The 23,098-nt window shown below is 38.9% G+C and overlaps 1 protein-coding gene and 1 long non-coding RNA gene across 3 annotated transcripts in view; both read left to right on the top strand.

Moving 5' to 3' along the window:
- Positions 1–23,098, top strand: part of LOC134804170 (uncharacterized) — a 442,923-nt gene that overhangs the window by 342,984 nt on the left and 76,841 nt on the right. The gene's annotated exons all lie outside the window — the stretch shown is intronic.
- LOC134804097 (protein apterous-like) overlaps positions 1–23,098 on the top strand; it is a 178,515-nt gene that overhangs the window by 100,945 nt on the left and 54,472 nt on the right. For both annotated transcript variants that reach the window (XM_063777027.1, XM_063777025.1), the window contains exons 3-4: positions 17,892–18,065; positions 18,612–18,847. In XM_063777027.1, the coding sequence (XP_063633097.1) occupies positions 17,892–18,065; positions 18,612–18,847 (410 nt within the window). The remainder of the gene's footprint in view (positions 1–17,891; positions 18,066–18,611; positions 18,848–23,098) is intronic.

Below are 23,098 nucleotides of genomic sequence, written 5' to 3'. Positions count from 1 at the left end.
AGTAACAAGCTCTTATGAACGTTTTACATAATTATATTATCTTAAGCTAATTATCAGAGCAATTTATTGAAGTTAATATTATTCCATAGTAATATTTTTTTTTTTTTTTTTTTAGTTCAATTTGAATTCCTATTTAATTGTAGAGGTTAGAATATGAGCAACCATAATGGCGTCCGACCGTGCTGAATATAAGCTGCTGCCACAGCTAAATAATATACAGCTATAGTAATATTGGATTATTATACAGATCAAATTTAATACTAAGAACTTCACAAAAAGATCGCTAAACATAAAAAAAATTATAAAAAATACTAGTCTAGAATGTTTCTAGAATAAAATCTAAATGTCAATAAAACATAACAAAGAAGTACATACATTGAATTATCAAAAAATTGGTGCCAAGTATTTCCTTATAAGCTTCCATGGCATTTGTCTTATCTCGTACACTAAGCGATTAAACAAAAGAATTCATCGCTTTTGCCAGGAATGGGTAAAACTCTCATAGAACATTTCCGAGAAATTTCCGACAACGTTTCCGATAGCTTTCTCTGTTCTCGGGAAATTTTCGAGAACGGCACAACGCTAGTACCTAGTACCTATACAGTGGTACTACTAAACGAAATTGATAACTAGCTTAAATCTAAAATAGGCCCCTGAGGGCCCTGAGGCATTATACCAAGGATGCTGGCGGCATTTCCTCGCTGTATCGCAATGCTGATACGTTGCGCGAGGTAGCCGCCAGCTCTTCGGTCACCAGTCACGTCAACCAGACGCTTCGCGATTTCTGCGAACACCTTGTGCACGCTGGGACCCCATGGACCTAGAGTTTCAACTCCAAATGGTAAATTCGTTTCTTAGTTATTCACATATAATATTTAACAGTCAGTCAATATGTTCATAACGATACTTTTATGAAAGTGGTTAGTTTCTTAACAGGCACTATGGTTCATTAGGTAGGAGGTCCTGAATTCGAATACCGGCCAAAATGTTGGTTTTTGGATACTCTCTATATTTTTAACATACTTTTGCCCGCGACTTCGTTTGCGCGGAGTCCGTGCGTGGATATGTCCTTTCATGGGCCTCAATCTCCATATCAAAATCTAAATCGGGTCAGCAGTTTCAGCGTGAAGGGGTATCAGACGGATAGACAGACAGACGGACAGACAGACAGAGTTACTTTCGCATCTATAATAATTATTATATTAGGGATGTATACACATAGGTAGCTACATATTTACTACCGCGCCACACTGCCACCAAAGCACACAGTACGAGTATCAAAAGGCATCTAACATTTTTTAATGAGTTCCTTTTCCAACTCACACTCACACACTCACACATCGCAAGTCGAGGCGTTACTCTCCAGTTTTCCGGAGTTGGGCGCGGGATCAAAGGTCCTGCCGGCTACAGTGTCGGCACTTGGCCTTGTTTCTACCGAGCACGGTGCGAACTTTGAAACAAGGTTTGTATTTAGAAGTGCGAGAGAGTTTTTGCGTTCGTTGTCTCAGCCTTGCATTTTATACTTTTAGGTTTAAATTTAAAATAAGGTTAAGTAGGTTTACGTAGTAAGGTTAGAAATTATGATATTGATATAATGTACTTATTATGAATATTTCAGATTAATTACAATATTATTATTGCAATGGTAACCCTACCCCGGTGTATGTTCATCACGGCTAAATTATAACCGATTTTGATTTACTCAACCCTGACGGGAAAGAGGCTACGTAATATGAGAATATTTTAAGAAATAATTGAATATATAGGTATGTACAATTGTACAGTCACTTGCAATAATATGTTACACAACGAAGGCCACAAAAATATCTGAGACGATCTTATTTGTGGAGCCATACGAGCGTGTCACATATCGTCGGGTGACAAGCAAAACTCACTAAGTATACTATCAAAAAATTAAAGTAGCAATGCACTTTATTTCACTTGTAACACGGTATATTGTCCAATAACTTCAATGGTGTTAGTTAGTGACTTTTGCTTGTCACCCGACGATATTTTAGCGGCCTTCGAAGAGTAACATATTATTGCAGGTACATAGGTACCTACCGATGAAATGGTAACTGATATTGTTGTCTCTAGAGTCGGACCAAGCTAAATCTGAATAGTATTTAACTATTTACATTGCCAAGGTGTGAAAATGTTATCATTAATGTAAAATTTCTATAAAAAATTGACATTTATAATAACACTCCCTCACTTTGATCTGTTCAAGACGGTGAAAGGTTAGCTTGTACCAAACCAATGTAAGATTATTTCATCAATACTCAGGTATAAATTAAAAGTAACCATCTCCTAATTAACCTCTAAGAGCCGTAAGTCCGTCTCCAACTCATAAAGGTCTAATTTGAAAATGCCGCCACAGCCCTGTCAGGTAACAGCATAGCTGACCTTCGGTGGACCTTATGTGGTTGTAGTAAGGTTTAGGAGATGTCAGTGATTTGTGTAGACATAAGAGCATCAATCCATCCTGATTTAGCCGCGACGCGATGGCGCGGTTTGAACGCGGTGAGCGCGGTTCGAGGCGTTATAGTTACGGCGTTTCTATGTTAGGAATGATGCGCTAAGAATAGTATTAAATCGCGGAGCCACTATGGTATTATTGTGGGTTTGTTTTGACATTATGTCGTCGTTTGTCGATCGCTACTCATCCAACTCACCCTGCTACATCTACGTACCGCCCAACCGTTTTTGTCTCCCCGTAGAGGTGGCATATTTCGCTCGATGTCTACCTGTCTGCGATGTCTTCGGGCTGTCAACCTGCTGCCATCTGTAGATGGCAACTGGCCCCAATAACACTATATATCGTCTTCGACTCCTCATGGTGACGTCTCTCCACTCGATCGATCTCTCCGCCACAGAACGTCAATCTCCGGCGTGTCTCTCCACTCGATCCCCGCTCTGGATCATTAGTGCCGCCATCTCTCCGCTACGGAACGCCAATATCCGCCATTTGTCGAAGGCAACTCGCCCCGCACACGTCGAGTTTCCTTAGTAGTCGCGACCGCGACTCTCCGCTCGATCGCCGCCCTGGCTCATTTACGGCGCCATCTCTCCGCCACGGAACGTCAATCTTTCCCCGCCATTTGTCGCCAGCGCCGGAATGTTCGTGGTTACGCGGAAGGTGGCAAGTCGAGTGAGTGGGGTTACGGGGTTAGCGTTGGGGTTACGTTTGCCTTGATCAGCGTGCCAAAGCTGCCTAGCAAGGTGACAATCGTTTGCGCTACGATAACGAAACGCTTTGTGTCTCTATATTCTATATTACTCTTCCACATTAGTGCGACAGAGATAGTAGCGTTTCTTTCACAACGCAGTCTGGTTCCTATTCAGTAATTGACACTTAACACTGACAATTTCCTTTACATTTCTGGGTCGATAAGTCGCAAGAGTATATTTACATATTTACTTGTTGTATCATTGTTTACTAGAATATTACTTATAGGCGCTTCAGTAGGTACTACTGTAAGCTATATAATTGTAATTGAATAAAAAATAAAAAAAAATCCTTGCTTTCTTCTTCCTCGCGTTATCCCGGCATTTTGCCACGGCTCATAGGAGCCTGGGATCCGCTTGACAACTTATCCCAAGAATTGACGTAGGCACTAGTTTTTATGAAAGCGACTGTCATTTGCATCTGACCTTCCAACCCAGAGGGGAAACTAGGCCTTATTCGGATTAGTCTGGTTTCCTCACGATGTTTTCCTTCACCGAAAAGCAACTAGTAAATATCAAATGATATTTAGAACATAAGTTCCAAAAAACTCATTGGTACGAGCCGAGGTTTGAACCCGCGACCTCCGGATTGAACGTCGCACGCTCTTACCGCTAGGCCACCAGCGCTTCAAAAAATAAAAAACCTTGTGTACAGTTTTTACAGCTTTATTGTGCATAGCTTCATAATTCGAGACTATAGATTCGAACCCGCGATGTCCTAGTCGCTCAGCTGAACCACTACAGTGGTACCTATCCTGTATCTATGCGCAAACGCACCAAGCGTTACTTAGGTATAATCTCACCGGATCATCTACAACGCCATTTTGCTAAAATATGTTGATTAAGTATACAAAGCGCTTTGTCAAGAGTAGATAAGGTAAGCGTACTAGTGCTCGACATGCTAATGCCCAATAGATGGCACCTTGCTGTCACCTCTATTGACAATGACTTAAGTTTCAAGATGACATGTACTGGGACCGCGTCGAGCGCCAGTAGGTACGTTTACCTTAGTACACTCGCGTGATGTAAAAACACAACATTCTATGATAGGCCAGTCATATTAGATAATAAAGCGTTTTGAGGAATTAATTCCCAGCAAGCTGGAAATTATTTTAATAACTTCATCTGGTCCTACATGCGTATAATCCGAGTTTGCTCCATTCCAGGAGGTTTGGATACATTTTGGGAGCCCTGGGAGATACATTTTATCTTGGATTGACAAAACCACTCGATGTAGAAGGGACCCACCATCAATTACAATGTCACTACCAGTAAGGTTGTTGTCGATCAGACACTAGTGAATTTTTTTTCGGATTTTAACCAGATTATACTAAACTAGTGGCTCTGTGAGCTGTAGACCTCGCGAGCAGAGCTTTAAATTACATGGTGCTAAGAGCTTTAAATATAGTAAATTAAAAAAAAACAATACAAAATTTAAGTGTAAAAAAAAAAAAGTTATATCCTAGCATACAAATACTGGGGATCGAACCCAGACTCTCTGCGCAAACAAAAAAAGCGAACGTTTACAAACTGAGCCAAATAGTTCTTTGATAAGCTGACGAAATTTAGCTACTCATTCTCATGTTAAAATTAGTTAAAATTAAATATCTCAATACCTCCGAAACCAGCGAAATAATTTTTCTTAATTTTTGGCCATTTAATCTGTAAACATGTCTCAAAAATAATACACTCTTATGATACCGATACGACTATTTGTTTAAGCGCGAGCTGTCACAACTTTTCCATTTTAAAAAATTTCCAAAAACCGGCTCGACAAAATTTGTTTATCGAATCATAGAATTCCGTTACAAAATTTCACGAGAATCGGTTAAGAATTGCGACCTGTAGAGGAGAACATCCGGACATACAAAAGCAAAATGCCCGAGTCAAAACGTAGACCTTCGCTACGCTTCGATCAAAAAAGATTTTCGAACTGGCAGCAATTCTTTACAAACTTTGACTACGAATTCATATTAAGGCCTTTCGGATCCTCAGATGTAAATTTTTATCATGGTGAGAACAAATTTTCTCTCACCGTTGAAAAAAGTGCCCACCATTCGCCCCAAAAAGTATGTCTTCAGAGCCGATACAGGATAGGTACCTACTTATATGCCCTGTAAGAGTATTTTCTTTAAGCGAATAAAAAAGTGCAAAACTACACGAGCGAAGTCTCAGGTTGAACTACAAATATTTATATTAATATTTTATTTACAGCAGTAGGTAGTTTCCATTTCCACCGAAACCAATATTCGGCATCGTTAATACGCCACTCGCGCGCCGGAACGTATTGGCTACAAATAAACTCCATTGTTATGGATGCCGCGGCGAATTGAACCGAACTAAATACACTTTTTAAAGCCATTCTCACGTAAATAATGTGATATCGGTTTGACATCGACTTCACATTGTCCGGTCCGATATCAGGCGTAGGATCCTACATTCGCTTCCGCCGTGTCATAGGTGGCTCTGACATGGCTGAAATTATTGGTGCCTATGAGAAAAACTCATATCCACTTTTTTGCATTAAGATTCTTTTCATCAATAAAAATGTTTCTATATGAATAAATAAATACCTACTGAAAAATACCTACATTATCTGATATATGATGTCGGATCGGACAATGTGAAAACGCTCACTATATATATTTATATAAAGATAGGTAAGCTATTATGTAACATTTCTAAAATTTGGTTATTGGTAAAAATCCTTTATAATTTCAGGATTTTCTACACAGCGCTATGTGGCACTCATATAGATCTCAATGCTTTTATCACCCAGTCAACAACGACACATATTCTTTATATTGAACTTGGCTCCCATTACACATTTTATGTTTTTGTTGGTATATTCCCGCCACCGCCATACCATACAAGTTACGCTGTCGTTCTGTAATAACATGACATTCGACATGAATATTCAAGTAACATATATATATATATATATATACATACGAGTATGTATGTACCTACAACAACAACAAGAACTTAGAATAACTCAACATTCCCCAATCCGGCTGGTCCCCGTGGGGCGTACGACCAACACCCCCTAGAAAAAGTAAACTGAAATGTAAAAACCGAAATATAAAAACATAACTAACTTCATAAAAACCAGATAAAACAATAAGGTAAACATACTGGTGCTCGACGCGGTCCCAGCACATGTCATCTTGAAACTTAAGTCATTGTCAATAGAGGCGACAGCAAGGTGTCATCTATTGGGCGTTAGCCTTTACCTTAATTATTTAATTATAGCAACGCTTGAACGCAAAACAAGAATCTAACCTGAATCAAGCCAGGGACAGAAGACTGATGGCAATTCTAGGGGAGGCCTTTGCCAGAAGGCAGACTGACAAGGAAACATCCAGTTAAAAACACAATTTAAAATATGTATATACATTAAATTTCAATGTCAGAAATAAAGGCTATATTATATGTACCTACCTATACTCGTATATATGAGTGGTACTAGTTGTCATTGCTATACAAAGGTATTAAAGCGAGTAGAAGTTCGCAAATAATGTTAAATCTAAATAAGATTTTAGAAGTTGCAATGCCGCTTCGTTTTAGTTAGGTAGGTAGTTGTGGCGTGTTCGAGCACAAGTTAAATGTGATACTGATTTTATTTAAACATAATATTATTGATATATTGTCGTATAGCGTTGTGCCGTCGGCAGTCATTCCTTCTTCTTTCCCAATAAACTCGCCATCAGATGTAGTGTAGGTACGTATCGGAGTGGCCAAGGTGGCCACAATATCTGAACAAAGTCTGACATGAAGACGTTAAAGTGTATGTTCTGATATTTTTGACCACCTTAGCCGCTCCGATATAATATCAAACGGTGACTGCACCTACAACAAGCGCACCGGCACCGGCGCCCTGTTGTCTCGAGGGTCTCGACTTCTCGAGTTTTGCGAGACTTACGAAATATTTATTTTATAATTAAGTACGTAAGTTATTCATATACCGGGTGTGGCCTGTAACACGAGCAAAGAATAAAAACATAGATTGTACTCCTCAAACGGTGACACTATTGTTCAACAACTTTTAAAAATTATGAAGTATTTAGACTCCCTATTTTTCATACAAAATAAATATTATCTTCAATGGACGCCATCGCCATGCCATATCATTGTGATTGACGTTGCTTGTCACGCCTTAAACATAACAAAATACTCAATACATTGCGTCTTAGAATAAACTTTAAAGTGTACCTATTAAAAATTAAACCACAAGTTATTTTTAAAAGTCGCTGAACAAATGTTGGTCAGTATGAGGAGTAAAGCCTACAGTTTAATTTTTTGCTCATGTTACAGGCCACACCCGGTATATAAGGCGCTACCTTATTAGTTGCAGATATTTTAACAGATGATACTTTACTTTAAAACAATTAACTTTAAATAGAAATTAAGAATATTTAATTTTTTTTTTTTGTTTTAATTTACCGAACAGAAAATTAAATTTCATTATGGTTCGGCGGGAAAACTGCAAGTAGTTATTTGTACAACAAGAGATCAAAGTTTGATATTTCTTCGAGTGCTTATTTTGAGTCCCGTGCAAGCGAAAGATTCTATAATTTAGAATCTTGAGCGTAGTAAGTTGATTTCGTGTAGTACACAAAACTTTTCACCGGAGAAGTGAGAACATACCTATTAGACAACTTGAAAAATGTAATCCTTCTTCATCACTTAATACCTGCACTCATGTTTTCTAAAGATATACAAACAATTAAGTTTAATTACCACAATCGAACACAAAAACAAAATGTAATAATAAATTTCAGTAAAATAATATGGAAATAACGAACATCAACTGACGCTTCAATCGACAACAATTTTTTTGTAAAAAAAACTTTGTTAATTAATACGGCCCGAATTACGGATACGGACTATTTGTCAACTATAGTAGAAATTCTTAAAAGTATAGTACATTGTAGGAGAGGACGGAAAACCGCTAAAAGATGGACGAGTCGTTTGAGGGCCGACACGTTAGTGGAGGCCCTCAAATAATACGAGTCCATCTTTAGCGTTTCCGGCCGAGGCATTACATAGTGCTTTTCACGACTACTGCGAGGAAATAAGAAAACATTTGCATAGAGTCAGACCACGAATAGTCTGCAGCGGATTTGATAGCCCACGCAGTGAAAGTGTTATTTTAAACGTCAAACTTCTGTGAAATCATGACGTATAAATTTAATGACACTTGCACTGCGTGGGCTATCAAATCCGCTGCAGACTATTTTTGGTCCGACTCTAACTATAAGTACTAGCCCGCGATTTCTCTGGTAGCAAATTACTAGCCACTGCCTGTGCTGTCTCTAGAATTTCGGTAGGCGTCAGCGTAAGAATATCATTTTTATAGCGAGCGTAGATACGTGTTTCTTGTATTTTTTAGTCAAACACAATTACACTATCCAATTCAGTAAGTATTTTCAGATCCCGCCTTTTTTACTTTTTTTATCACTTTTAAGAGGCGTTTTTCTGTTATTTGCTTCAAACCAACTCTAAACTTAGAAGCGTTTTTGCTTAAAAAAAAACACAAACAGCTACAAAAGTAAAAAACGCCTTAACACATTCAATACCACTAAGTGCTACGGGTTACGCTCGTAGCGCGTAGCCACGGTTTCGTCGTATGTAGCGCGTAGTCGCTACGAACAGTGTACCCGACAGTCGGGTTCTTGGTGTTGAATGTGTTAAGCGTGAACTGAATGGATAATTGTTAAAAAAAATTAACTGAATGGTTTTGTCATTTCTTTTTTTTAAACAAGAAATTGGTCCTATAAATAACCTAACTTTATTTTTGAAGGAAAAAGTTGCGCCAAAAAAGACCTTTTATCATAAATAAAAGGTCATTTCCTTTTATTGATTTTTATATTTTATATGATACTCATTGCTGGCTGTAGCGAACCGTCACCAATGACAGATGATGATAACAATGAAACATTGTAGTAGTGGTGGTTCAGGTGCTACAGCTATTGCCTACTTTCCAGCTTGGTTTTAGACCATCTATTGTCACATTTCCGAACAGTGGCGTGAAAAAATAATTAATTTTGCGTGATAAATTGATAATCTGTGTATTTTTTGAGTTCATTGTTTTAATTGAACAATAAAAATAATACCTAAAATATAGTGTTTTTATCAGTTTTCATCAATTCTTAAACTTTATTTTTATGAATTAACTACTAAGAATTCATACTCGTACGTGGTTTGGAACGATGCGTTCTGTAGTTTTTCGGTGGTCTATTATAAACCGTCAATATACCGTTGAATGTCGTTTGAACTTTTTTTATGTGTTTCTCGGTGATCACGTGGTTCTTTCCATAGAAAACGAAGCGCCGGAAGCTCCGGCCCGGCCCCCGCCCGGTCTAGCGTGAATCATCCTTAATGCAACCGTATGCCTGTCCGGCTCATCTCCTCTAAAGAGTAGCCGCATAAGTCGGACTTCCCAATCGATTCTCGATTCTCGCGAAATTTGGTACTTAAAGCAAATTCCTGAATAACTTATCCGTCGATTTCGTTTTTCATATTTTTGCAATACCCTACTTAGTAGGTAGTCCTACTTACAACTCATAACCACTAGAGTTGGACCATGTTAACTTTGCATGGCATTTGTAATGACAAAGTGTGGTAATGTCATGTCAAATTTCTATGAAAACATGATGTTTGTAAATGACACTCCCTCAATTTGTTCCGTTCAAGTAGGTGCAAAGTTAGCTTAGATAGAAGTGAATGTACTAGGACAACATAGCAACACAGCGTCCTCATAAACAGCGCTTATCGCCGTCCCGCTTACACCTCAGCGTGAAGATAACAGTTTTTATCGCCGTCCCGCTTACATCCCGGCGTGCGGATAACTTTGTCGGCACGAGGTTACGCTCATTGCGCGTCGAGCGTACGCCGAGCGTGACGGAGCCGTGACGCGAACCACGATTAATGACATAAGGCTTTGGGGTCTTCCAGAAATCATGTGATCATATTTTGCCTATTTTTGACCCCCCCCCTCCTCCTTGGTGATTTTAACGCAACCCCCTCCCCGCCCCTGCCACAAGATCACGTGATAATTATGATGTTTTTATTGGGTAAATACGCATATAAATAAAATAGAGCGGATTACTTGATCTAATTAAATTTTTGAGTAATATTGTTGTTTTGTCTTTCTAGCTTTAAAAAAAAATACACGTAATCATCTCTGACCCCCCCTCCCCCATCGTGATCGTTCGTGATATTTTTCTTACCCCCACCCCCCCTCTAAACTTTCACACGATTTCTGGACGACCCCTTTGAGGTTTTAACACTGCACTGAGAATAATAATTAGCCTACTATACAAGTGCGAAAAGTTGGTACATAATAGATTGAGTGGCGATAAATTATAACACAACTAAAAGGAGTGTTATGTACATAACACTGTGGCTGCCACATGCAGTCCATTCCAGTGCATGAGCAGTGGTGCATCCATCCTACCTGCCAACAAATATTGCGCCGACTTGAATATACAACAAAGTGTGGTGTGTCATTATACAAGTACATTTTCATAGAAATTTGACTTTTATGTGACATTCCCACACTTGTTCATTACAAATGTCATGCAGAGTTGGCTTGGTCGACTCTAGGTACCTATGCTGGCAATTAAAACTCTTATATTTAATATACTTTAACTCATCCTTTTTAAAACAGAATGTTACCAAGTAATTTGAGCCTTATGTTAACGCCATAAAGTTCAGAATGAGTCGATTAGTGCTGCGGGATGATTTAAGCAGCTGATGGGAGATAGGTTCGAACCCGAGTGAGACGTCCGTGTGGTCCAGCTATCGCGATCCAACAGGGTTGCCTGTTTCTAAATACATTATTGAAAAATTCACGATTCCTTAAGCACCTATTACAGAAGTAACTAGGTACCTACTTAGACGAAGAGGAAACATTTTTAGGGCTCCGTACCCAAAGGGTAAAAACGAGACCCTATTACTAATACTCCACTGTCCGTCTGCCTACTCTGCCTTCTGTCCGTCCGTCTGTCTGTCACCAGGCTGTATCTCATGAACCGTGATAACCAAGACAGTTGAAATTTTCACAGATGATGTATTTCTGATGCCGCTATAACACTAAAAAATACGATACCCTCGGTGGGCGAGTTCGCACTTGTCCAATTTTTTAAATAAAAAGGCGGAGGGAAGAAGGGAAGGAAGGAGGAGGGTTGCTGACGTAGGTAGGCGAAAAAACCGCAAGGCTCAAATGGGACTGGGCTGGCCACGTCTACCGCATACCGCATGCACCCGGAGAGGTGGGCTAGCTTAGCCACCAAGTGGATGCCGGTAGAGGGACGTGGACGCGTCAGGCCCAAACGGCGATGGCGGGATGACCTGGACAGCTTCCTGGACAACTGACCGGAGGAAACACTAGCTCGGGAGTCGTGGAACTCAAGGGGAGAGGCCGTTGCCCAGCAGTGGTATACTCATAGGAAAATGGGGTAGAATCTTGACGTTAAGGGAAAAGTTTTACTAGTCTCTGTTTAATGCCATATATGAAGAAAAAGTGACCAAGGCCTCCAGTGGCCAGGGCTGGAATCGAACCAGGTATCGCGGTATCGTAGGTATCGCGGCAGGACAGGTACCGAAGCCCCGCGTCCACCCGGGTCACGGCGGCATGGCTCGAAGTTTTCCAACTATAAAGGTACTTGAAATAATCTTTAACAGAAAAAAAACCGACTTCTCAAAATAGTTTTATTGGATGGTATTGAACTGATCACCAGATATAGTAATCCACTTTCTGTAAGGGTCGCAGTTCTAACCTAACCTTACCCACCTTTCTAGTAGCATTTCGTTTCTCTAAGGGTCGCAGTTCTATCCTAACCTAACCCACAAAATGGAAATCGCCAAACTATGCGTCGTTGAAGAGTTCTGTTCTGATCATCATCAGCAGTTTCACTTCATCAAATGCGACAGTTTTTAATGAAGCTTGATTTTCTGATGAAAACACAAAAATCTCTATACGCATGCCTTTAATATGTGAGTCAATTACCGCACTAGGGAGGTAAAATAGCACCATATGTACTGTCCTGTCTAAGGTCCATCGTGCTGTTACAATTAGGCAGGCTTTCTCTTATAAACACAAAACTAAAACATATATTTTGCAAATACTCCACAGGGGCACTTTTACACGTAAAGTTTTTTTAGAATAGAAGTAGAAAAACATTTATATTAATTAATATAAATTACTAAAAGACATAAATAGGAATATAAAACTAAAACTAACTACAATTAAAATAACTAAAACTAAAAATTAAAAATACCTATTAAAATTTGGATATTAATATTAGAATTTGGAGGGTGTCCAACACGGAGGCATTGCAAACATTTATAGGTATTATAAAAAACCTTCTACATACAGCGCCATGTCAGTTACATAAAAGAGCTTAATCACTAAATACTTCTGGAAATTTTCTTGGAGTATATGAGCAATACAAATAAATCATGAACATCTATAAAAAACCGGCCAAGTGCGAGTCGGACTCGCACACGAAGGGTTCCGTACCATTATCTATAAAAACGGTCACCCATCCAAGTACTGACCCCGCCCGACGTTGCTTAACTTCGGTCAAAAATCACGTTTGTTGTATGGGAGCCCCACTTAAATCTTTATGTTATTCTGTTTTTAGTATTAGTTGTTGCGGACGGACGGACGGACGGACAGCGGAGTCTTAGTAATAGGGTCCCGTTTTACCCTTTGGGTACGGAACCCTAAAAATCATGTTTCGAAAATTTTCACGACTTAAATTCATTGCAACAACGACACACGAATTTCAACCCAACGTCACGATGAAAAAACAAATGACAAATTAAAAAGTAATTAATATACTGCCAGAGAGTTCCTTTTTCAAACCCCATAATTGTTTTTTTTTCGTTTTCTAAGTGGCCAGTTCCAGGAATTATCAGTATACATAAAGTTGGTCAAGCAGATCAGTAGAAAAAGGCGGCAAATTTGAAAAACCGGACAAGTGCAAGTCGGACTCGCCCACCGAGGGTTTTAATTATCCGTAATTTATGGACAGCCCCATAGCAAGTAGCATAAAAATTATATTCTACGAATACCTACACAAAAAATATAGCTCTAAGTTTTCTAAATTATATTCCACCAATACCTACACAAAAAATATAGCTCTAAATTTTCATAATTATATTCTACGAATACCTACACAAAAAATATAGCTCTAAGTTTTCAAAATTATATTCTACGAATACCTACACAAAAAATATAGCTCTAAGTTTTCATCGTACCATTATATTTTTTAGTGCGTACAAAAAGAAAGTGAATAGATATATTTATAGAGCTGTCAGCCCTGTTAACTAAGTAGTAGGTAATGTAAGAATTTGGTGAGTTTCCTATAAATGACAGTGTCGGAATGTGGGCTACCGGTTCCCGGGACCCCGCCGCCGCCGCCGCTCCGCTCCGCCAGATGCGTATCGTTATTAATTATCCGAACCTCATATTTGTACACAGGTGGGTATGCGAGTTATCGGAGTCAGATATACCTAATATTAGTGACGGCCTAAAAATTAAATGTAGGCAATGAAAAATGTTATTACAGGCAACAAGTTGATCATAGAAAAATACCTTAACTAGCATATTAGAAATAGGTACTTACGTATTATAAAAATATATTTCAAAACAAAAACTTCAAAACACAGGCTGCGATGATTTACGTAAGTTCTTCAGAGGGAGGGAGGGAGAAGGGATTTATGAAAAAAAATTTTGTTTTACGTCTAAGTATGCCCCCAAAATTTATTGTTTTTTTTTCTATTTTTGTGTGAAAATCTTAATGCGGTTCACAGAATACATCTACTTACCAAGCTTCAACAGTATGTAGTTCTTATAGTTTCGGAAAAAAGTGGTTGTTACTTACGGATGGACAGACAGACAGACATGACGAATCCAAAAAGGTTCCGTTTTTTTGCCATTTGGCTACGGAACCCTAAAAAACGCATTCAAATTATCATAAACCTTGTCTCAACGTTTCTCACACTTGCTAGTAATAAATATAATACAGAGTTGTAAAAACGCCCGAAAGATTTGAAATTTACTTTTTTAATGGCTGTCATTTGATTTCGGACTCTTTTTTATGGGTCTTACAGTTGTATTCAAACTTTATAGCTTTGAACTGGACGTGAATTTAGCGGATATTATGTGTCTATTAGCAATTTAGGTATGTAATATGGGGGTCAATGACATTGGAGGAGAACTGGTTTATTGTATAGTAAACACAACTTACACATTGGGCCAACATATACCGCTACCGGAACCAACACACGGTCTACCTAGCTAGGTGTCTCCTGTAACGCGAGAGAGAGCTAGAATTGACGCCGCTTGTCACACTTTAAACATAATAAAATACGCAATATATTGCGTCCGAATAAACTTTAAAGTGTATTAAAAATCTAAACACAAGTTATTTTTAAAAGTCGCTGAAATAAATGTTGGTTGAGTTTGAGGAGTAGGTACAGCCTACGGATTTAGTTTGTTGTTCCCAGTGTTGGGCGTCAAGAATAAAATCATTATTTGAATAAGAATTTGTCGGAATAAAATCATCTCGATTTTATTCCCGTCAAAAATATTCAAATAATTTTGGTCGGGAATAATTCGTATGAGAAAAAATTGAATGAGAATAACATATTCTTAATCAAATAAATATAATCATGATTTTTATTCGAAATAATATTCCACGAATAAAAATGTGGTCTGGGTACCGTATAGAGGTACTAATTACGTATAGTTAGGTAGATGTAATAGTAGTTACTTTCTTGTCTAATTCATACCCATTTTATGGAATAAAATCTTACAAATTGACTGTCGCATAGTTTCAGTAACCGTATTATTTTTAATTTACTAACCAAATCATTATGTTAAATTTAGCTGGTCTAGGGGCCTAGCCAAGATGCCAATCGCTTGCGCTCCGACAACGAAGCGCTTTCTGTCTCTATCACTCTTACATATTAGTGCGATAGAGAGCCAGAGATAGGGTTTTGTTGTCGTAGCGCAAACCATTGGCATGTTGGCTACGCACTCAAGGTGCCTAGCCAAGATGCCAATTTTTGTTTTTAATTTAATAACCAAATCATTAGGTAAATTTAGCTGTTCTGGGGGCCTAGCCAACATGCCAATCGCTTGCGCTCCGACAACGAAGCGCTCTCTGTCTCTATCACTCTTACATATTAGTGCGAGAGAGACAGAGATAGCGTTTTGTTGTCGTAGCGCAAACCATTGGCATGTTGGCTACGAACCCAAGGTGCCTAGCCAAGATGACAATTATTGTTTTTGATTTAATAACCAAATCATTAGGTAAATTTAGCAGTTCTGGAGGCCTAGCCAACATACCAATCGCTTGTGCTCCAACAACGAAGCGCTTTGTCTCTATCACTCTTACATATTAGTGGGATAGAGAGACAGAGATAGTGTTTCGTTGTCGTAGCGCAAACGTTTGGCATGTTGGCTACGCACCCAAGGTGGCTAGCCAAGATGCCAATTCTTGTTTTTAATTTAATAACCAAATCATTAGGTAAATTTAGCTGTTCTGGGGGCCTAGCTAACATGCCAATCGCTTGCGCTCCGACAACGAAGCGCTTTCCCTCTCTATCACTCTTACATATTAGTGCGATAGAGAGACAGAGATAGCGTTTCATTGTCGTAGCGCAAACGATTGGCATGTTGGCTACGCACCCAAGGTGCCTAGCAAGAATGACAATTTTTGTTTTTAATTTATCAACCAAATCTTTGGGTACAATTTAGCTGTTCTAGCCAATATGCCAATCGTTTGCGCTCCGACAACGAAGCGCTTTCTGCCTCTATTACTCTTAGATATTAGTGCGATAGAGAGACAGATACCGTTTCGTTGTAGTAGCGCAAACGATTGGCAGGTTGGCTAGGCCCCCAGAACAGCTACATTGTGCCTAATGATTTGGTTATGAAATTAAAAACAAAAAAATATCATCTTGGCTAGGCACCTTAGGTGCGTAGCCAACATGCCAATCGTTTGCGCTACGAGAACGAAACGCTATCTCTGTCTTTCTATCGCACTAATATGTAAGAGTGATAGAGACAGGAAGTGCTTCGTTGTCGGAGCACAAGCGATTGGCATCTTGGCTAGGCCCCCAGAACAGCTAAATTTTACCTAATGATTTGGTTATTAAATTAAAAAGAAAAATTGTCATCTTGGCTAGGCACCTTGAGTGCGTAGCCAACATGCCGATCGTTTGCGCTGCGATAACGAAACGCTATCTGTCTCTCTATCGCACTGATATGTAAGAGTGATATAGAGAGACTATACCTACGCAACTCCACGGAGCGTTAACGTTTGGCATATTGGCTAAGCATCCTGATCGGAGGATAGAACTAGATAGTGTATAGCGGAACTCTTCAATGTGTATTGTACCTAAAGTAAAGTAACAAATATCAATTCAATCCGACTTTTAAATAGAAGGGTGAAAATCAACTTACAAAAATAAATATAACCGATTGTACTACAAACATTAACTTAATTCTAAATAACATTTTAATTGAATAAAACCTTATTTAGAATAGTCCTACTTCTAGAATAATTATTCTGTTTTTTATTCCGCATTTAAAATAAAAGTCACATGATTTATTCACCTTAATTTTATTCTAAAATAACTAGTGCAAGAATTATTCTAATTCAACTCGATTTGAATAAGAATAAAATTTCTGTTTTTATTCTTATTCTTATTCAAGTTAATTTTTGCCCAACTCTGGACTTGTTCCCACCACTATACGAGTAACACCTGTATAACCGGTATAACACAGTTGATACTCGTACACAAACGCAAACGTATGTATGTTGAAGTTATCAATAATTTAAGCTACAGAAAATAAATAGTCAGTCAACGTTTTTTGACCCACCCTGTAAACTAGAGTCAGACGAAGATAACTGCAAGTAATTAATTTTTATTTTTTTATTTTTTTTATTTATCGCAAAAAAAACTTACAGGGTATTTACATATTTATATTCCGCCAAACTGAGGACAGTTTGTTGGCGGATAAAGCGCTCTCAATCCTTTTGTGTTCTACCTACTTAACTTACATACTTATACCTAATACATTACTTAACTAGAGTTATGCTATGCGTTAGTTATGCTATGCGTAGAGTTATGTTATGTTATGTTACCTAAACGTCATAATTTCATAGAAGTTTGACGCCTAAAATAACACTAGCACAGTCTGTGCTATGAAAACTATCAAAACAATAGTTGCACAGCGTGTGCTATCAAAACTATCAAAACAATAGTTGTACAGCGTGTGCTATCAAAATAACACTAGCACAGTCTGTGCTATTAGAATTATCAAAACAACAGTTGCACAGCGTGTGCTATTAAAATAACACTAGCACAGTCTGTGCTATCAAAACTATCAAAACAACAGTTGCACAGCGTGTGCAATCAAAATAACACTAGCACAGTCTGTGCTATCAAAACTATCAAAACAACAGTTGCACAGCGTGTGCAATGAAAATAACAGTTGCACAGTCTGTGCTATCAAAATCGCTACAAAGCTATCTTGGTTTGACTTATAATATATTATGTATAACTAGATAGTTAATTATATTTAATTATAATGAATTTTAAAAGAAAGACTCGTCATGTAAAATTCCCTCTATCCCCAGATTATACGGTTCTAAACGCTGCGCCCGCTGCAACACGCCCATCTCGGCGTCGGAGCTGGTCATGAGGGCCCGGGACCTGGTGTTCCACGTGCCCTGCTTCTCCTGCGCGCTCTGCAGTACACTCCTCACCAAAGGAGACACCTTCGGCATCAGGGACTCGGCGGTCTACTGCAGGTGAGCTCGGAGCTGGTCTTCCACTCGCCTGCTTCTGTCTGCAGTACACTCTTCACCCAGCCAAGGTTATTACAATAAAAGCTTGCCTTGATGGTTCGTGAGCGCCAATGACTCGCACAGCGCGTCTTTAAATCTTGTCAAAGAAATCTACATAGGTCCTCCTGTTCAGAGAGACATCCATACAAATCTTTTGACATAGCATACTCAATGAGCAAAATACTTACATATTAAGGCTTCAAAGACGGACAACATCTTGAGGAAACTTGCATTCTGCTTCGATAGCTCAAATTGTTGATGTGATGTAGGTAACCAACCAAAGAGAATATTTAATCTCTGTTTTGTAACCAACTTGTTCATGCGGTTGGGTAGTGTGTAGTGTATCCTGAGTACAATCAAGGTGGCGAATCTTTCCATCTTCCTATAACTTAAAATTGGATACTTGCTTACATCGAAGAAAATCACAAGTCCTTCAGTCCGCATGAGGACTAAAGCCAAACGCTTACACCACTATTTATTTCTGTTCTTTGTAAGACTCTCCGTCCTCAGGTTACACTACGAGACGATGCCGGAGTACGGACCCCACCTGGCGGTGCCCGGGCCCCCGCAGCTCTGCCCGGGGCCCTACGTGCCCCCCGCCCACTACCCCCCGTACCCCTCCCCCGAGTTCCGAGGAGGGGAGGATAAGGGGTTTTTCAACGGTGCCGCCGCGCCGCCGCCGAGACAGAAAGGACGGCCGCGGAAGAAAAAGCCAAAGGACCAGGAGATTATGACCGCGAATCTTGGTGAGTGGGGGAAGTTCGTTGATGCTGGCTCTACACGCTCGTCGAGAACCTCTCGCCGAGAGTCTCGGCACAACTCCGACCTAATCGGAGAAGGGATCAGTATGTAACACACTCGTTCTCGGCATGTCTCGGGTTCTCTCGACCAGTGTATATAGCCGGCATGATAGAATAGTCTTGGGAATTTCAGCGATTGGTGACAAGGTTTAAAATCCTCAAAGGTATACAATTCAATTCAATTCGTTTAATACAGTATACTACTATATAATACGTAGGTAATACGTAGGTACATGTCGAAAACATACGAGATTACAAAATACATACACACACCTAAAACTAATTAATTAATTAAACACGTCAATTAATTAAAAGAAATAAAAAAGATTACACAATATTAAGAATAACAAATTGAACTTTAAAAATAGTTAAATTAATTAATGTGAAAAAAATCATTAACACTATAAAAGGCTTTATCAATCAGGTATTTTTCAAGTTGACAAACAAATACGCGCACACGACGCGCGCTCGATGGTACACGTCGCGCGCTCGATGGTACACGTCGCGCGCTCGATGGTACACGTCGCGCGCTCGATGGTACACGTCGCGCGCTCGATAGGTACACGTCGCGCGCTCGATGGTACACGTCGCGCGCTCGATGGTACACGTCGCGCGCTCGATGGTACACGTCGCGCGCTCGATAGGTACAGGTCGCGCGCTCGATGGTACACGTCGCGCGCTCGATAGGTACACGTCGCGCGCTTGATTGGTAGAAACGGTGCAGTAGGTGCTCACAGTCGATGGTCCTCAAACACGGATCACAGCACGTCGAGCGTTTATTCGACGTTGTTTAAAATAATTTCATTATGTTCACAATCCTCTTAGAAAGCCTTCTTGGTCTTAAGTATTAGTGAACCAACCCATCCACAATTCCACACCCACCCATTTATAATTAATATTAATTTACCTAGCTAAGGTCTCTATTGTTGCCGAGTGTGCATGTGCACCTCGCGTCAAAATATTAGGTAGGTATGTATTTTAGATAATCTCAGCATTTTTTCAAGCGCTGTTTTTGAAATTGTTCCATAATCAATCAAAATTTACTTATATCGTTTGGGCCCCTCCCTTCCGACGTCTCGGAAGCCGGTGTTGCTCGAAGAAATTTTATAATAAACGAAGCAAAAACACGATAACTTTTTAAATATCGGTAGCACTTGGAACGTCCATAATATCGTTAAGATAAAATAATACTTTTCGAAGTTGTTCAGCGCGTTACAATAAGTACGCACCCATTTTTTGAGGTTAAAAAACTTGAACCCACCGAGGGTTCCGTACAAAATTTCCTTATTTATTTTAATACTTGTTAGGAAAACTTACAGCTAAAGTAACAAGTTAGGTAATAACATAGAAACAGTAAGCCAATTACATACAAGTTTCCACAGGTAGACAGGTAGGGTTATTTGTTATTTATATCTTTAACAAATTTATAGATTTCAGATTTTTGCCTGTACTTGCAGTGTAAGACGATTATTATTTGCATAATTTTATAGTTCTGGGTCAACTAGAAGTAGGTACCATATGATTCCTTTGAGTGTCCACATATAGGTACGTTTTAACAGCGATATACTCATACTCATACTCATTTAGGTATTTGTAAAATCATTTTACACGTCAGGGAAGAAAAACATAATAGTAACATTAAGAATAATCAGTAAATAATATTAGTATGGTTAAAACAAATTAGGTAATTATTACGGTTAAAAGTCAACATTACAGTGGGTAAATAGTAATTAATACTCATAATTTATTCAATAAGAATTTTTCGTGATTGTAGAACGGGCGCTCAGCTAGCCAGTTTTTAGGCGGTATTTAAAGCTGGACGACCCAGGCGCAACTATTATATTTAGGGGTAATTTATTATAGATCGCGGGGCCCATCTCGTGAGTTACTCGTAGTTTGTTGGATTTCACTAATTTACGATCGATTTTTTCACAGCTTCAAGGAACGGTAGATCTGATGAGTAAATGGTTATAATTTCAACGGGATACCTTCACGTATGTATTATATTTTCAACAACATATACAAATCGTCAGTTAACGCCGTGGACGGTACAAAAAGTAGTTAGCGTCCAATAAGTCCATTACGCGGGTAACTCATGCTTATCTCCTCCGATAAATCCGTCATGCGCACGTCAGAAAGAGACAGACGGTTTATCTGCGGCGAGGAAGGGCCCGTTACACTGCAGGTGCTTGAGATATAAAATCGTAGTAGGTGGCGTAGGTGCCTATACTTTCATGTACAAAAAAATGTTCATATCATAATTTTATCATCATCTACAAAATTAACGTTTAAATTTTTTTTGTCCACAAATAAAATTATTAAAAGCAACAATGTAAAACATAATCTACTTCATAACAAAAAGTAAACTATAAATAAATTCCTACTTAGACAACACTCTCAACGGGGTGAACGCCATATTGCCGAAATAATACAAACTATTAATGGTGTTTTTAGTCTTACATTAATTCTAATTCAAAGTAAAACTCGGTATGTATAGACAATAAAATAAAGCTACTATAATTTGTATATGTATAGTCACTTGGAATAGTAAATATAACACAGCAATTCAATCAATAATTGTTCGATAAATCAATCTCCCCACAGTAAGTAGTGTTTGTTGTATGAGACTAGACTAACTACAATATATACATATTTAATACTTAACTCAAGAGCACATATTTATGATGAACAAACAAATAATTACCCTTCCCAGGATTTGAACCCGGGACCTCCTGCATCGTAAGTAGGGTGGGCTTAGAGGTGCAAAGTTTATATACAGACGCTCACGCGCTTTTATGAATTTGCAATACTTGTCTTAAATTTTTGTGTTTATTATTGCTGCTAACTGTACCGACGTAGGCCCTCTGGTAGGTAGGTAGACTCAAACATCAATTTTTAAATATTTCGCCAACAAAACGCTTACAGTTTTATTAACACATTACACTTACAGACAAAACCGCGCAGACGCCCCGATAACACTCCGGCTTTTAGGGGCCAGTGGCAGTGGCGGGGCGCCAAACCCTCCTGTAGCTAGCACGAGTACGCAACATCTCGCGCGACATACTACCCAACTCTCTCTAACAAAGGCTAGTAACTATCGCGGAGCAATGTGCAATCCTTGCCGCTTCTTCCCGCCATCGCTCCACGCGACCACACTGCCATCTTCACCACTTAGATGGCTGGCAGTCAAGAAACTTCCTGCCTCTAAACTGCAGCTCCAGCCCGGTACGAGCTGCAAACTTTCAGTATGTTCAGTTTCAGTAAAACCGTTCTTACTAAAAGGCCGTAATAGGTGCGCAAATGTTCATGTCATATCATATTTATTTATTACAACCATGGTATTTCTATAGATATTACAATGTCTGGGTAGTTCCACATGGACCCTGTGAGGGCATAGCAATATTACATGCTTAGGATCTAATCTTAAATCTATGTGTATAATATGAAACTAAGTCAAGTTTTTATATGAAAGTCGAATTGAACCAGTTAATTGTCAGTGTTGGTATTCAATACAAATAGGCAACGAATTAATTATTAAGTGATGTCAAGTTAATGAGTATAAAAATAATGAGAATGTGGATTTAATGTTGTAAAAGTGGATTAATATTTAGATGCAATATGTCAACAAATTGATTCAATTTAACCTTACTTGCAGATAATGTCCGAATTTAAAATTAGTGGTATTGCAAAAGAGGCTGGTCAGTAAAAAAATCTTCTAAATTGTAAGCATTTGTCAATCAAATAAGTTTTAAGTCTAGTCAAAAAGGTTTTGTTACATTTTTCTGCTGTCATCTATTCTGTGTGTTTCCGTTAAGTAGGTAGGTATTTTCTTTTAAGAAGTTAGGGTACGGAATCCTCCACGCGTGGCCCGACACGCACCCGACCGATACAGAACCTGTCCGATATCGGTAGAATTCGCTCCTTTTTTCAAGTCGGAATTGGTAAGGCGCGTGTATAACTTATAAGATAACGGGGAAAAACGTTTCAATTCAATTCGACTTTTGGATAACGTTTATTGGATTGTTATTTTTAATTTCGGTTCCACAGACCAAATTACTTACAGTGCACCTTGCATGGGGTATCTTCGAAGGCGGGGAAATTTTGAAATTAGCACATACTTATCCATACAACCTCCGTTTTTGAAGTCGGTTAAAAACTAGAAGCACTTCATACTTCAGCAACACGCTACTGCTTGCA

The sequence above is a fragment of the Cydia splendana genome, chromosome Z, assembly GCF_910591565.1.
Source record: "Cydia splendana chromosome Z, ilCydSple1.2, whole genome shotgun sequence".
NCBI lineage: Eukaryota > Metazoa > Arthropoda > Insecta > Lepidoptera > Tortricidae > Cydia > Cydia splendana.
The sequence above is the reverse complement of the archived record's forward strand: the minus strand, read 5'-3'. Positions and strand labels throughout refer to the sequence as shown.